Below are 16,134 nucleotides of genomic sequence, written 5' to 3' on the forward strand. Positions count from 1 at the left end.
AAATACGTAAAATAAAACCTAAATAGTAATGCAGAAATAATTAAATAATGAACGACAAGGAAATAACATTTTTTAAGATAGTTACTATTTTAACTCCGTTAAGTTCATATTCCACAAAGTTTACTGAAACTGGATCTTGTCACTGTAAAAATTCTTCAGGATAGTCCCAGTAAATAATTCGCACACATTAGAGCGGCTTTCACATGAGTGTCGAAAGTAATTCGCATTTGCTTTAGTTCTGCATTACTACGCTTAGTGGTTGGTTTAAAAAAAATCGCACCACTTTCTCAACCAATTAGAAGTAGAACCAAAACCAATCGCGACTTACGAACGCACTTTTTCCCAGGCTACGTGTATTTGCTTCGAGTTTTCATTGGTTCGCTGGTTTGCCCTGTGTGCTTTGTGATTGGCCAGAGTGATCACTTTGGTTTTGGTTTAACGACACTCAATTGAAATAAAACCGCTCTACCTTGATTGTTTCATTGGTTTGGTGGTAATTAATTAATCTTCCGAACTTGAACTGGTCATTCAACTTGAATATTTCGTTGCTAAATACTGCATCTCCGTGAAACGGATATAAATCGTATAAGCCAGAAAAAAATTGCTTCTCATATCAGCTAGAAATTACTACTGTGCTATCATAGTTGCCTTCAAATTTTCCAACTTGAATAACAACTATAGCTACTGTCCATCAATAACGCGCCAGGAAGTAGATTTTATTGATACACTGTGCATGAAGTAGGCTTTCTTAATCGGTGCATGGAAACTTTGTAAAGTATACCCATAAATGTTATAACAATCGTGAATGTAATACCAACCATTGATATTATAAACAATAAACACAAAATGTAATTACAACCATAAATGTAATAAGGCTAAACCGTAAATATAATCAACTGCATGGATGGCCAACCATAAATGTAATAAATTTAACCATAAATGTAATAAATTTGCTATTACGAAACATCACTTAACAGTTGCAGGTCGCAAGACGGTTGCAGCACTACAACCGGGCCGTAACTAGCAAGAGGCAAGACGAGGCATTTGCCTCGTCTAGATTTTAACCTAAAATTAAAAACAAAAAATGGTTTGTTGGGAAAATAATCCCAAATTGAACAAAACCGATTTCTCTCAAGAAATACTTTATGAAAAATGTCGAAGAAAGAGCTTCGGAGCTTCAGAGCTTCTAGATTTTAGACTTTTCTGGAGAGCATTTCCCCGGAATCCTCTTGCCTCGTCTTTGGCAGAGGTCTGGTTACGGCCCCAGCTGACTACAATCATCACTTTCAGAGAGCGTGTCATTTCATGATTCACTATACCAAGTTTTACCTTTCCTAAAAGTTGTTGGAATAGTTAACGTAAAAAATGATTGCGATGAAAATGAGAGGTTTTTAAAGTTCTGCTAAACTAGTCCTATGACCTTTTCTGAAAAAAATTACAAATAAGGAAAAAAAATACCACAAACAACAGAGATCTTTGGAATTTCAGAGTGCTGGATGGCCGTTGGCTCAGAAGAGCTCATCCGGCCTTTGTCGGTCTTGTTTTCAGTCCTGCAGGGTGTCTCAGTCACCCTCCTCACTAGCATAGCTAGTGGGGAAGCCGGTTTAGTCGCCGACTCGACCATGCGACAGGTAGTACTGGGTTACATGCTACCAGTAGCAACCATAGGCTGACATGTCGTAATAAGACAAATAGAGGAATTTGTCTTGTTGTAAATTTTTCCTGTCGTATAGGTAGTATTTTAAATCTGATCCTAATGAGATACAGCCAGCAAAAAATTGCAAATAACGTTGTACCAAAAACAATCAAAGATTGACCTAGCGTTAATGATAGGGCAAATAGGGGTGCCATTGTGTATTGTAATTTTTCCGTCCGTCTTACGTCCTGCCATATATGCAGTACATTAAAAACCCGCGAGTAAGAACCTAATTTTTAAGAACCTGTTAGGCTAAAATTTGTTAGCTAGACACCCTCTATATAAGAGCCTCTTAAGCCTAAAAATTGGAAACAGGTTCTTATTTTCTAAAGTCCACTAGAAATGTTAACTTTAAGGGAAATAAGATAAGTCGACATAATTTGCTGGATCCTGTTTGAAAGACACCTACAATCATTGACTAAAGTTTGACACACTATCAGTTTAGGCCCTATTTTATTATTATTTGGACTAATTTCATCCTTTTGCCCCACTTTTCCAACTCCCATGCCCCCTATCAATGTTGTAGTTTCTCTAGGAGCCCTTTGCTACAACTTTACAACATTGGATAGGGGGAGGGGGTATTTTAGCAGACAGACATGAAATTTAAAAACTATAGTTGTAAATTTGTCATAAAAAAACCGAGCCAAGTCAATGTGTCAACTACTTTTGTCAAAGATTGTAGGACACTTATCCCTCCACTTGCAATGTATATTCCAATGTTAAAAATCATAGAATATTATTATTGATACAATCGCATGCTAAATATAAATAAAATGGTATGCAAATTCCATGTGATGAGAAGGCTGAATACCACTAAAAATTCTACTAGCAATAATGTAAAATATTTCTTCGGAAAACTATTAAGAACCTATATGGCCTAATTTTTTGCTGATTACCATTTACGCAAGAACGTGTTTAGGCTAACTGGGGTTTTTATTGTATTTCAAATCTGATCCCTATAGGAAATGACCAGCCACCCCAAAACGCAAACAAAGTATACTACCAGTAACAGCCACAGGCTGACCTAACATAATAAGGCAAATTAAGGGATTTGCCTTGTTGTTAATTTTTCTTCAGTCTTACAAGATGTATTTAAAACCCTCGCCTTCAATTCCCTTATAAAAAATGCCCTATACTTCAAAATAAGCTCTATTGCATTTCATGCTTGTAACCATTGTCCAGCTCTGACAGAGGAAATTTCATCGTGGCGAAGTAGTCCTCGCAAGTTTCGGCTCGTCGAATCATCTCATAACGATTGCAGGCAACGCGCAAAATTTCTGCGTGTCGCAATTTGGCATTGAAGTTGAACCCCATCGCTCGGCCGTACGCTCCTGCGCTGTGAAAGATACACAGATCACCAATTTCTGGATTCACGTTTAGAGTGCGGTCGACAGCAAGTTTATCGTAGTTGGCACAAAGGGAGCCGACGACGTCGAACATTCGATCTCTCTTATCACCTTTGTGGTTAGGACAAGCATAGGAAGGGTCGCTGACTACAGACTTGTAATCGGGAAGGTTCTTTCGGACATCTTTAGGGGGAGACTGATCTTTGACGATGGTTATCTCGTAGTACATGCCAAACATGCCTGGAAGCATGAGGTCAGCCATTGAAGCATCAACGCCGAGGAAACGTTTGTACGTGTCTTTCATGTTTATAACACGTGAAACCAGCCAACCAAAGTCACCGGTCACTGCTCCTCCGCACTCGTACTTGATCTGTAGCGGATGAAGGTCTCGATGTGGCAAAACAATTTCTTCATACAAACATTTTACTTGGAAGCCGAGATCTTCCAAATCGACAGGCACATCCTCAGGATGGTGGGTCACGCCGATGCCACCTCCCATGTTGACGAATTCAAGACATATTCCTGTCTCGATCTTAACTTCCACTGCCAATGCGAACATCATCCGAGCAGTCTCGGCAAGATCAGCGATATCCAGGGAATTGGACACTAGCATCGTGTGTGCTCCGAAACGCTTTACGCCATACTCCTTGCACTTCTTGTAGGCAGAAAACAGCTGGGCCTTTGTCAGGCCAAATTTTGCTTTAGCCGGGTTACCAACAAGCCTGTTGTATTTGACGTTTGTATGTGGACCAGGATTGAAACGAAATGCAATCACTTCAGGCAAGACACCTCCCAATGCCTTCTTCAGGTTGTCAATTTGGGAATAGTCGTCCAAATTAATAATGGCACCCATGTCAAATGCCTTTCGGTAAGCCTCAAAAGGGGTGTTGTTTGAAGTAAACATGATATCTTCGCCTTTAATTCCCAGCCTTTCACATAGGATGAGCTCTTCAAGTGAACTGCAATCCATTCCCATGTCACACTCTTCGTGTAGCATCTTCAAAATAACCGGAGTAGGTGTTGCTTTGACTGCGAAGTGGTTCTTGAATGTCGATCCGGTTAATGATCTCGTCCAGGCGAAGCCAGTATTAAAGTACTTGGCCCTATTCACAATGTTCACTTTGTCGTAGAGATAAAATGGGGTTGGGTACTGGGAGGCCACTTCTCTAAGTTCTACTTCGCTGCATGGTAACATTTTGTTACTTCTAACTTCATGGTCATCTCTGTAGTCTTCCATCACGATCTAGGCTTCAATCTGTGCGGATTAAAAACTGTGGACATAAAACCGTGTCAGGTATAGTGTCGCCAACTAACTAAGAAACGCGATTGGTATAGCTATAGCGGGGTGTCGGGAATTCTGTAAAACAGGCTAGTGCCAATCACAGAACGATATAAGGGGTCTTACAGTGCTTTTACTGTAAGTTCCTGGTTTCATAATGGAAAAAATGCGCTTATTTAAAGTGCTTTTATTTAACAAATAAAGAAGCCTCGACTGTGCTCTGTTTTGTTGTAAAGCACGCAGGAAGCGGCTAGAGCACGAAAGAAGTGTAGGGTGAAATGCGAGCCGTAGGCGAGTGTTTCTCCCTACTTCTTGAGTGCTCTAGTCGCTTCCTAAGTGCTTTACAACAGAACAGAGCACAGTCGAGGCTTCTTTATTTGTTTTATAATTAAGAAATTCATTAATTTCCCCACGAATTCGCGCAATTATTTTCAAAACAAACTTTTTTCAAACGAATAGCAGTGGCGTCAGCGTACATCTGTACTCTGATAAAGTACGCAACAATTAGCCAATCACAAGACTTGTTAGAATGGTTAAAAGAATGTGATTGGTTGAATAAGACATCAGCTGTCAACAGCTGTCAAACCATCAAGTTTGAAACCATCAAAGTTCAGAAATCCACAAGCTGAAAACGTCAAGTGGAATCCGAATTTTAACACGAGTCCTTGAAGTTCTTAGGACTTTTAGTACAAGACAGGATAGAAAAGTAGACTGTTTAGTGAAAACCGGCTGAATTCTGACCCATGAAAACTTGCACGTTGTTAACTTGACAACTAGAAAACAAACTGCTCAAAGCTTGTGGCTGGTACTTCACAAAATGCGGCCGTGCGGCGTGTTTCGCGAATCATTTACAACCATCGGATTCAAGGGAAAAATTAAAGTTTTGCTGTGGTTGCTGTGGCCTTCCATTCATCGCACTGTTAAGGATATAGTCCAGGATTGTCTTCCTGAATTGCATTGGAGGTTTTTAGTCTGCTTCTGGAATGACATGAAGGTAAACTTGTGTTCGATGTTTTCTTTGTTTTCGCGCTTGTTCAATTTTTTCTAACTTTGCAGCAGCTTGTTTGAAGCTTGAAATTCAACCCTTTTTGCAATAAAAATTCCTAGGTTTAGGTGTCTCTGATAGCGTTGCGAAATCCAAGAAGCGATGACCTCGAGTAAAGTTCACCGTCTTTTGTTCGAGCTTCGGCGTAGAATTTACCCAAGTTGTTGTCTAGCTTCTTTGTTGGTCATTTTGTCAAGGCTTTTGGCAATTTTTCTTTCACGGCACCAAGCTGTTTTGAAAACGCCAGAAAAAAATTATTCAGTATGTGATAAGTCTGAGTTGTGTGTGTGTATTCGCTAGCTAATTTAGTTTTCTGTTTTTTGAATTGCTGTTTGTTTGTTTTGTTTTTTTACACGAAAATGTAGCTGTGCGTGTTTTATCTAAAATTCCGTACTTAAATAATGTGAAACTCATATTCAAAAACTCAGATGGCCCATTTTGTACTATCTTTCGTGTTTTCCGTTTGTGCTTTCGTTATAATGTCTTCAATTTCGGCCTTGAGTTGTTTACAAATCTTTGGTTGGATGTTTTGTTGTTAAGCTTACTTTCCGGCTCGGTGTTTTTTTTCCCCCCGTAACTTGTACCGAAATTTCATTTCCTATCGCCGTGCAATTTGTGCTGTTAGGAACAGGACGTTTTAAATTAACGGACGTTAAAAGCTCGTTTTCATTCTCGTTTTTCAGGTCAAAGAAGATGTCAGGGTCAAGACAAAACCCGAGAAAGACGTTCGGGAATAGTGGTCGGCCATATTGGGTCGATGGCGTGACATTTCCTCCGTACATCTGGACTCTGATAAAGTACACTGTTTCAGCCAATCAGAGCGCGCGTTATATGAAAACTTAATTATAAATGTCTATATTCCAAGTTTTGTTTTCATCATTAATGTTTACACGCGCACTAATTTCAGTCCATTTCTGACGGTAGAATAGATAACAACGTTTCGCAGCAGATTTGCTGGGGACTAAAGATGTTTCCCGTTTGTCTATCCCAGTCCCTAAACTCCTTCTTCCACGCGCCCTTTATAAGGGTTGAACCCAGGCGCGCGAAGAGAGAGTCCAGGATAACCTGCATGCGCATGCGCCAGTTTTCCCCCCCGAAATCGGGGGAAAAACCATATTTGGCAGCACGGTTGAAAAGGCGCGCGCACAGATGACGAGTTCAACTACGCAACCATGTTCTAAGCAGGAGGGCATTTTGCGTGCGCATGCGTCGATATGGGCTAGTGCGCACGACAGAGAAGTTCTGCTATCGATTGTTTACATATTTTTCACAATTTATGGCCTAATTTTTAGCTCAAAATAAAAGGTATTTCAAGTTTTATTTGCTGTATACGATACTAAGAGTCCTTGCTTTATCTTCTGACAACAACAAGCATACTTTGGTGTCGGCGTGCCGTTTATCTGATCGACTTTGGCTATGTGTATTAAACATTGCGCGTGGACAAAATGGCGACCGAATGTCGAGAACCTAAATACCTTGCCCATGTTTTTAATAGCCGGGAGATCTAAACGGACAAAGCGCTACGACTACTTAGTACTAAAATATAAAACAGCAGTTTTAACTATACGATGTTATAATCAAGTATCCCGGGTTTGAGCAAATGATCATGATTTTGTTCAGATTTTTCATAAAACTGCAATTTCATCGTTCTCACGATGCGAAAATCTCAAAATCTAACCTTGATCTCCAGCGTCTAGCGATGATATATGGAGCCTGAAGTACTTGAACTATCGTCTAATGCTGCGAAGGTAGCGTTAAAAAATGGTCTATTGTGGTAATTTTTAGCTTTCTTTAACGTACGTTCTCGCTGGTTTATTCTAACAGAGAAACTATCGTTTGTGATTATTTCCTTAAACTTAAGCATTGGTCAAAATAACTTCACATTTCGATGTACCACAATTATTCCGTTGAACAAGAAAAGAATTTCTGAGATCGGTCTTAATTTTAAAGTGTAATGGTAATTCTTTGCTGGTGGACTATTTGTTTACATTTTACTATGTTAATTAGTACATTTTTGGCTCCTTTATCAAAATCTAGCCTTGATCACCAGTCAAAAAATAGCATGGAACGAACAAGCGATATATATATTTTTCAGAAACGTTCTAATAACTGCTGCATAAAATGTCTTAAGAAATAATTTTTAACCATAAACAATGTTATTTTCAATTTTTCATTCAACGTTTATTTCTTTAAGATTGATGTTCGTTCTGTTATATCGACTGTTTTACTTCTGTGTCGCCTAAATGTGATTTAAAGAACTGCAGTTTTTGTTCCAGGAAACCCTGTTTGCCAGTCGAGGGCAAGTTGGCTTTGCTTTAGAGTCATCAGTGAGCTGCATTATTATGTGCAGAACACCCAAACATGTCATTCCCCTCAGGGAAAACCCTTTCCTTGGTGGCCGTCCCTTTAGGCAAAAAATCTCCCGACAAGCTATAATATTGCTCGCACTCTGCCTGTATGACAGCAATTGATTTGATGTGAAGTTTTGATCCTAATATATCACACTCCAGCACACGAATAAATGTTTTCCCCTTTTACGGTCTGTTTGATTTTTGTCGGTGAAGGCTTTCCTACCTGTCCCACATATTTTCCCATTATTTGCAACAACGATCCCGAAGCAGGCAGGAAAATCTGATTTATAAGAGCCTTGCCACACACAAAACACTTTTTCTTAGCGAAATTTACGTCTATATTAAATTATGTGACGATAAACAGTTTAAAAAACAAAGTTTGAATCTTCCGCGCCATTTTTATTCCCAAGATCACGCGGTCTTTGTACAGCGGTTGCACGCATGCGCCCGCAAAATGCCCTCCTGCTACCATGTTCTAAAGCAGGATCACCGGAAAAACTTTAAAAAAGCCTAGCTTTCCAGTCAGTGTCTATAAAAGCTAACGGCCAAAACACAAATCGCTATCTGTCAACTATTCCTTCCATTTTGTAGCTGTTTATGAATTGGTTTTGGATGCAATTTAGTACAGTTTTTTTCTTGCATTTATTCGCGCGCTTGGTCGCGTAGTTCAATTCGTCATTTGATCGAGCAGTTTTAACCTAGCGCGCGCGTCCCAAGCAAGTGACGCCACACTCCTCGCTTCTGATTGGTTCGTTCTGAGCATGCGCATGCAAGTTATACTGGACTCTCTTTCTCGCGCGCCTGGGTTCAACCCCTATAAAGGGCGCGCGTAAAAGAGAGTTACGGAACTGGACTACCGTTTATCCTATGTAAAGAGCCAGCCTCGTCCCCAGGGTCTTCTCTTTTTTCAAAATGGCGGCCGAAAACGGAGAAGACCCTGAGGACGAGATTGTGCGCACACTCCGTAAAGGAGAATTATTCTCGGGTCTCCTCGTAACTCCTCGCGGGAACGTAATCCCGCCAAAATGCATTAATATAATTTATGAATTTGGTTTGGTTCGGCAAAAGCACGACGTTTGAACCGCTGCCGTGCCAGAGTCGTGTAGCAGAGCATGGCGTGTCGAACTAAATTGCTTTGCTGAACTCAATTCAAAAGTTTGATTCAGACGTCGTGCTTCTGCCGTGCTTTTGTCTTAATTCCTAAATTTAGTTTGGCACGGCAGAAGCACGACGTCTGAGCTAGGCCTAACTTGAGGAAGATTCTTTTACAAGGGAAAATATTGGTATTTAAAAAAAGAAGTTATATCACTGCACATTCATGTTTTCTTGAAGTGTTAACGGCAGCATTTTACTTCTAACTGAAAACTTCTAGTATACAGTACAGAAAAAACCCGCGAGTAAGAATCTAGTTTTTTCGGTGAGCCTAAACAGGTTCTTACATAAATGGAAGTTAACACAAATTTAGGCTATTTAGGTTCTTAATGGGTTCTTATTTTTCTAAGGAAAAATTTATATTGTTGCAAATAGAGCTTTTAGTGATATTCAGCCTTTTATTTGTATAAAATTTGCATACCACACAAGTGTTTATGTAAAAATGAAGCGCTACAGTAAAGCCTTGTCCAAACTTTTTTTCCCAAAGTTAACATTTGTAATCAATTTTAGAAAATAAGAACCTGTTTTCAATTTTTAGGCTTAATAGGTTATTATAAAAATGGGTCTAATTTGCAAATTTTAGCCTAACAGGTTCTTAAAACTTAGGTTCTTACTCGCGGGTTTTTACTGTATATATTAGTAAAATTGCGAATCCGTAAGTTAAATTTTTGAGGTGTGATAAGGGACGGACCATTATTTTTCTTGGAGGGGGGGGGGATGAAAAATTTTCCTCTGCAAACTTTTTTTTTTAGTTTATGCACCTCTGCAAACATTTGTTTTCGAAATTCTTACTATTTTTTGTTATACATATCGTGTTTGCAAACAATTTATTTTGTCTTTCCAGGCCCTGCAAACAATTTTTTTCAATATTTTTCAGCCCCCCTCCCCCCCCCCCCCAAAAAAAAATAATGGTCCGTCCCTAGTAGTCTTTTGCCTCAGAAAGATTTGTTTTGAAGGGCTTTTCAAAAATTCTTTTTTTAGCAAAAGTTGCAGAGGATATAGTTCATTTGAGGTCTGTTTGAGATATGTTAGGTAAGTAGGCGGGTCATGAAAAGGACAACAAGCGTTATGTGCACATGCGACAAACAGACGCGCCCACGATTTGTTTGATAAGGTATAACAGAGCCGTGCTGGCAATATTTTACACTTGAAAGCATTGAATGGAACGATGTTAAGTTCTAGAAGAGCGATTGAGCTCGAAAACAAAGAAAGCAACGGTATTGTCTGCCATATTTTCTTTCTCTTCTTTCTCTTCAGAGTTACGTCATGAGAATGATGTCAGCATTTTCGAAAGCCTCCGTTTTCGCCGTCCTCACTTATGTGATAACACTCCGTTTTCAAATGTTTCCACTTTGAACAGAATTTTCAAAAGTATGCGTTTTTGATGAAAACGATGAACGTTTTCGATCATTGAAGTGTGGACGGTAGGCGAAAACGCATTAGTGTGGAAAATTGAAAAGAAAAAATCCCTTTCAGTTTAAAGAATAATTTATTCTTCTTGTATTTATATCACATCCACTAGCGGGTTCTGTTACTTGTACTGAAGATGGATCTTAAAGTTTCATCCGAGACTTGTTAACACTAAAAAAGTCGTGACCATCTTGAAAATCATCTCCTTTCTGTTGGTTTTAAGGAAATTTGATAAATTAATAGACCTTTTTTAGCTTTGTTCGTTTGCTGTCCCATTTCAGGCCATTTGAGATTTTTTTTTTCAAATTAAAAAAATCAATCGGGTGAAAATGCATAAATAATTCTTTGATAGATAAGGAAAAAACTCTCTAGAGAACATCGCACGATCTGAAATGGACAATTTGCATACAAACTGAAAAATTGTTTTCCGGCGCAATGATCTTGATTTAATTTTGCCTATTTTTTAGTATTTGCTTGCAATGAACTGCGTTTGAAACCCTGTGTCCTGGCTTAATAGAGAAGGAAGCATGGAGTTGGTTGAACACTTAAGGGGAGAAAATGGTATTTCATGTTTATTCCGATGTTATATTTTTTTTTTAAATTAAAAAAAAAAACAATCCACGTGAAAATGTGCTCCGTGTGGCAATTTGAATATTGTTCAATTCTAAATTATATTAAAATTCAATTATAAGTAAGGGCGTAATGTTTTCTCCCCTTTCTGAACTTTCCGCATAAGTATCACAGCAAGATTGTGTTTTTTCTGTTAAATCAATGAAGTTCCCTGAGCTTTTAAGGTATAGTGCTTCGCTTTTTTCTTCGGTTGTCCCAAATTCAACTCCTCCACGCTTTTGTAAATAGCCAACTGGTCAGCCTCCTGCCAGTTGGGGTTTTAACAAGTTTATGTTCGATTTTCAATATTTGTTTATCTATTTACAGTATCCACAATTAGCACAGTAGTGCTAAATACATTGACACTTAAATAAAGTGATTTTTTTTTGGCAGCAGAATAACGGATATGTCACAAAATAGAAAAAGTATCTCTCCACCAAATTACCGTCTGCTGAATAATTACGTCTGGTACCAGAGGGCAAAATGGGAAGAAAATTGTCCAAAATGAATATAGTTAATTGTCTGATTTTTTCTACAAATAACTTGAGTGAATTTGATTCCAGCCATTTTACAGTTGCAATTGGATTTTACTAAAATGATATACCAAAGTTTGTCGATAAAAGAAACTTTTTTTCCATAAGAGTGACGTTCCCATTTTTAAACAAGTATATGGACATTAATATGTATACAAATTAATGCAAAAAGAAACAGACATATTCTGACTTTACGTGGCAGCTAGTTTAGCTAAATGCCCTGAATGGCTTCGCCGCTCGCGCGTGTGACCCAAGCCCTACCCTGTTCGCAGGCTATTAGTAATATTTTTGTAAATGACTGGTTCAGTTACTATGTTAACCCACAAGCTCACAACCTCTGTTTGTGGTCACGTCTCGCCAAGATATTTTTTTAAAAGTTTCTTCACTTATTGAACAGAACAGAATTGAATTCATTTATTATGCGTGAAAAAGCAAAACTTCTTGCCTGTGAAAAGCATTTTCCAGCCTTTTCCTTTTGTGGCAATTTACTCTATACTAGCGAAAAATGTACGGCTGAAATCAAAATGAGGTTAATGGCCAGCAAAAGTAGCGTTCGTAAAGTATTCCAACCGAAAATGATAACAAGAAAACATTGCGCGCAATGCAAGAAGTGCTCGTAAGCGGATTCAGTAAGTAATAAGCGCGCCATTGTTATCCCCAACGGTTACTTCAAGTAAAATCTACCGCCCTTTAAGCATGCGCCTTCATCAATGTAACCGTCCTTCTTATTTTGTTGATACATATATACTTTGGAGATAATTGTTTAAGGGCGCCTTCGGTAGATGTATTTCAAACGACATTGCTCCAAATTATTGTCAATACAGTTATTTCTTTTAGCATTCAGCAACTGCCATATAGAACCTTTTTTTCTGTCGAAACCAGCGAGCGGCTATTTATACGTAAGTGGCATCGGTACGATTAGATTTTATTTCTTAAACGCATTCGTAAGATGAAGTATTCCGAGAGAGGAGAAAGATACCGCTTTGAAATGCTCCACCACAGTCAAGTATTGGTGAGCTGGCACAGAAAACGCATTATTTTCTAGGCTACCATATTTACTCGAATAAGCACCGCGGCGCTTATTTAATTTTTTGCGCCACAAGTGCGGCCCTTTTATCGAGGGCGTCGCTTAATTGAGGGCAACGCTAATTTAAAATTTAGACGCCGCAAAGAATGAATAAAAATAAAATAAAATAAAAAACGAAACTTCTATAGTAGATAAAAGAAGAATCTTTTGATTGTCAGGATTCGTGCTTTACGGAAGAGAGTAGTTGCGCTTGCTGTCCCGAAAAAGCTCACGGCCTTCACAATGTTAACCGAACTTCGTATTGTTAGAATTTTTGATAGGCAAGCGGTACAACATAACTTTGAACTGCGAAACATCGCTTATGATGAAAAGGAATTTCCAAGGCTGTTTCAGAGCTTCTTTGTAGTGCTATTTTTGTTTATACGGAATTCCTCAAGTAAGCGCCGCATCGGGACTGCGGCGCTTATTAACTTTTTTGTCCCGAATGCGGCGCTTATTCGGGGGCGGCGATTATTCGAGTAAATACGGAAGTCACTTGTGAATTAAATTAATTTCTTACTAACAGAATCCAAAATATAAAGCTAACATAACGCCTTTCCTTTGTTTATAGATATTTGCTTGCCAGCCGGACAACTTTTGGGGGTCTGGGCTATCTTTGTGGGAGATATGTTATGGAGTTTAATTGTTTTTTGTTTGTTTTTTTTTTTTGCGAAATAAAAAGAGGAGGCGTATTTTGGAGAGGTACTTGCCATTCTGTTCGGTAATCCACTTGCTTGACGTTGGTCCGCAGAATCGAGGATCAATTTGAACGGTCTACAAACTGATACAGCTTCCTATTCTATTGAAAGTTCCGTCGAACGAGTGTTACTAAGCAGCCGATGGCACTGGTGGGATATGAACGCTAGACTGTAAACACAATTTCATGGCTAATTATTCCGCAGATAAGATAGGAGGTCTGCGTGCAAAACGGTGTATCAATTTCGCATCCATGACCTGGCGCTTTAAATATTCACAAGCTCGTTAAACCCTTAAAACGGCGACATCAGTCTATATGTATCCATGCTCACTATTTGTAAATGAATACTGGCATTATTTCTCGTAAGATATCTTGGAATAAATGTACCATTTTGGTCTATAAATACATTGCAGTGAATTTGATTGTATAAGTTTTAAGAAGTGACTTCTTTTTTGCTTACTATATAAACGCCGCTTGTTATGTTATACCTCCTTCTGTGACGTACGTTTACAGTTATACACGAGTCCTGTATCACGATTCAGAAGGGAGAGAGTTGATAAAACCTGACTTTAGGAAAGAAAAGAATATTGCGTGTTTATTCCTAGTTTAAATTTCCAAAAGTAAACAATTATTTCTGAAGATACGTCTATAAACATTACGAATGATTTTTAAAAACGTGCACTCAGTACTTTTTTTTTTCAGTTGAATCATATTTGTGTTCGCTGTAAACAAATAACCTACATAAGTTGTATGGGATTCAATCGTATTACTTCAAATCTAACTTAGAATTCAACGTTGGAAAGTTCGAATTCTGAAATATTTTGAGAAGTTGTGCACTGGCCATAAGATTGCTGCTTATACAAAACGTTTAATCCTGTACATTTACATTTAAAAATGATGATATAGAGTCATCGAAACGTTATGTAACTTCCTGTTAAAATGACTCGCGATGGTCTTCAAGAAACGGTCTGATGTCTGCGAACAGTGCTTTCAAAATCTCCCGCAATAGAGGCTACCAACGTTATGTTGGGAGTAATATATAATCGAAGTAATAATAAAACCTTAATTTAAGTGTCAAGCTAAAGCAGCAGTAAAAGAACCCCTGAATTGGGGCACTAACAATTAAAATAAAAAAGTAATTTAAACCCACCTAAAATACTAACATTAAGATGCTAAGATTCGCTCAAATGTTGTAACATTGCGGCGTTTCAGACCGCGTTTGCATTAAACTAATAAGATGTCGTAGATGTGAAGAAGAAAAAATTCGTACCTTTGCGGCTTCAATCCAAATAAACGCAAACAACAAATCGTAATCCTGCAAAACAATACGGGAAAATAAATATAAATTATGAGGTAAATGACAGAATAGTGCGAAAGACAATGTCTTTACGTGTCTTGTTTACTCACCTCGTCTAGCACAAATACCAAAGTGACCAAAGTTGGTCGTAATAGCATTCTATTGAAGTGCTACGTGTGGCAATTTGAATATTGTTCAATTCTAAATTTTATTAAAATTCAATTATAAGTAAGGGCGTATTGTTTTCTCCCCTTTCTAAACTTCCCGCATGAGTATCACAGCAAGATTGTGTCATTTCTGTTAAATCAATGAAGTTTCCTGAGCTTTTAAGGTATAGTGCTCCGCTTTTGGCAGCAGAATAACGGATATGTCACAAAATAGAAAAAGTATCTCTCCACCAAATTACCGTCTGCTGAATAATTACGTCTGGTACAAGAGGGCAAAATGGGAAGAAAATTGTCCAAAATGAATATAATTAATTTTCTGCTTTTTTCGACAAATAACTTGAGTGAATTTGATTCCAGCCATTTTACAGTTGCAATTGGATTTTGCTAAAATGATATACCAAAGTTTGTCGATAAAAGAAACTTTTTTCCCATAAGAATGACGTTCCCATTTTTAAACAAGTATATGGACATTAATATGTATACAAATAAATGCAAAAAGAAACAGACATAATCTGACTTTATGTGGCAGCAAGCGTAGCTAAATGGCCTGAATGGCTTCGCCGCTCGCGCGTGTGATCCAAGCCCTACCCTGTTCGCAGGCTATTAGTAATATTTTTGTAAATGACTGGTTCAGTTACTATGTTAACCCACAAGCTCACAACCTCTGTTTGTGGTCATGGCTCGCCAAGATATTTTTTTAAAAGTTTCTTCACTTATTGAACAGAACAGAATTGAATTCATTTATTATGCGTGAAAAAGCCAAGCTTCTTGCCCGTAAAAAGCATTTTCCAGCCTTTTCCTTTTGTGGCAATTCACTCTATACTAGCGAAAGTTGTGCGGCTGAAATCAAAATGAGGTTAATGGCCAGCAAAAGTAGCGTTCGTAAAGTATTCCAACCGAAAATGATAACAAGAAAACATTGCGCGCAATGCAAGAAGTGCTCGTAAGCGGATTCAGTAAGTAATAAGAGCGTCATTGTTATCCCTACCGCCCTTTAAGCATTCGCCTTCATCAATGTTACCGTCCTTTTTATTTTGTTGATACATACTTTGGCGATAATTGTTTAAGGGCGCCTTCGGTAGAAGTATTTCAAACGACATTGCTCCAAATTATTGTCAATACAGTTATTTCTTTTAGCATTCAGCAACTTCCATAGAGAAACTTTTTTTCTGTCGAAACCAGCGAGCGGTTATTTATACGTAAGTGGCATCGGTATAATTAGATTTTATTTCTTAAACGCATTCGTAAGATGAAGTATTCCGAGAGAGGAGAAAGATACCGCTTTGAAATGCTCCACCACAGTCAAGTGGTGGCACAGAAAACGCATTATTTTCTAGGCTAGTCACTTGTGAATTAAATTAATTTCTTACTAACAGAATCCAAAATATAAAGCTAACATAACGCCTTTCCTTTGTTTATAGATATTTGCTTGCCAGCCGGACAACTTTTTGGGGTCTGGGCTATCTTTGTGGGAGATATGTTATGG

General features: G+C 38.3%; 1 protein-coding gene across 4 annotated transcripts in view; it reads right to left on the minus strand.

Moving 5' to 3' along the window:
* Nucleotides 1-927: 927 nt before the first annotated feature.
* LOC144643154 (protein TabA-like) overlaps nucleotides 928-16,134 on the minus strand; it is a 29,312-nt gene continuing 14,105 nt past the window's right edge. For 3 of the 4 annotated variants that reach the window (XM_078502318.1, XM_078502315.1, XM_078502316.1), the window contains 2 exons: nucleotides 14,455-14,499; nucleotides 928-4,313 (listed from right to left, as the gene is read on the minus strand). In XM_078502318.1, coding sequence (XP_078358444.1) covers nucleotides 2,846-4,279 — 1,434 coding nt within the window. In that variant the 5' untranslated portion in view covers nucleotides 4,280-4,313; nucleotides 14,455-14,499 and the 3' untranslated portion in view covers nucleotides 928-2,845. Of the gene's footprint in view, nucleotides 4,314-14,454; nucleotides 14,500-14,591; nucleotides 14,602-16,134 lie in introns of those variants that run through there. The other variant, XM_078502317.1, reaches the window with a different exon arrangement.

This window comes from Oculina patagonica, chromosome 2, assembly GCF_052425735.1.
Source record: "Oculina patagonica isolate OP01 chromosome 2, crgOcupat, whole genome shotgun sequence".
NCBI lineage: Eukaryota > Metazoa > Cnidaria > Anthozoa > Scleractinia > Oculinidae > Oculina > Oculina patagonica.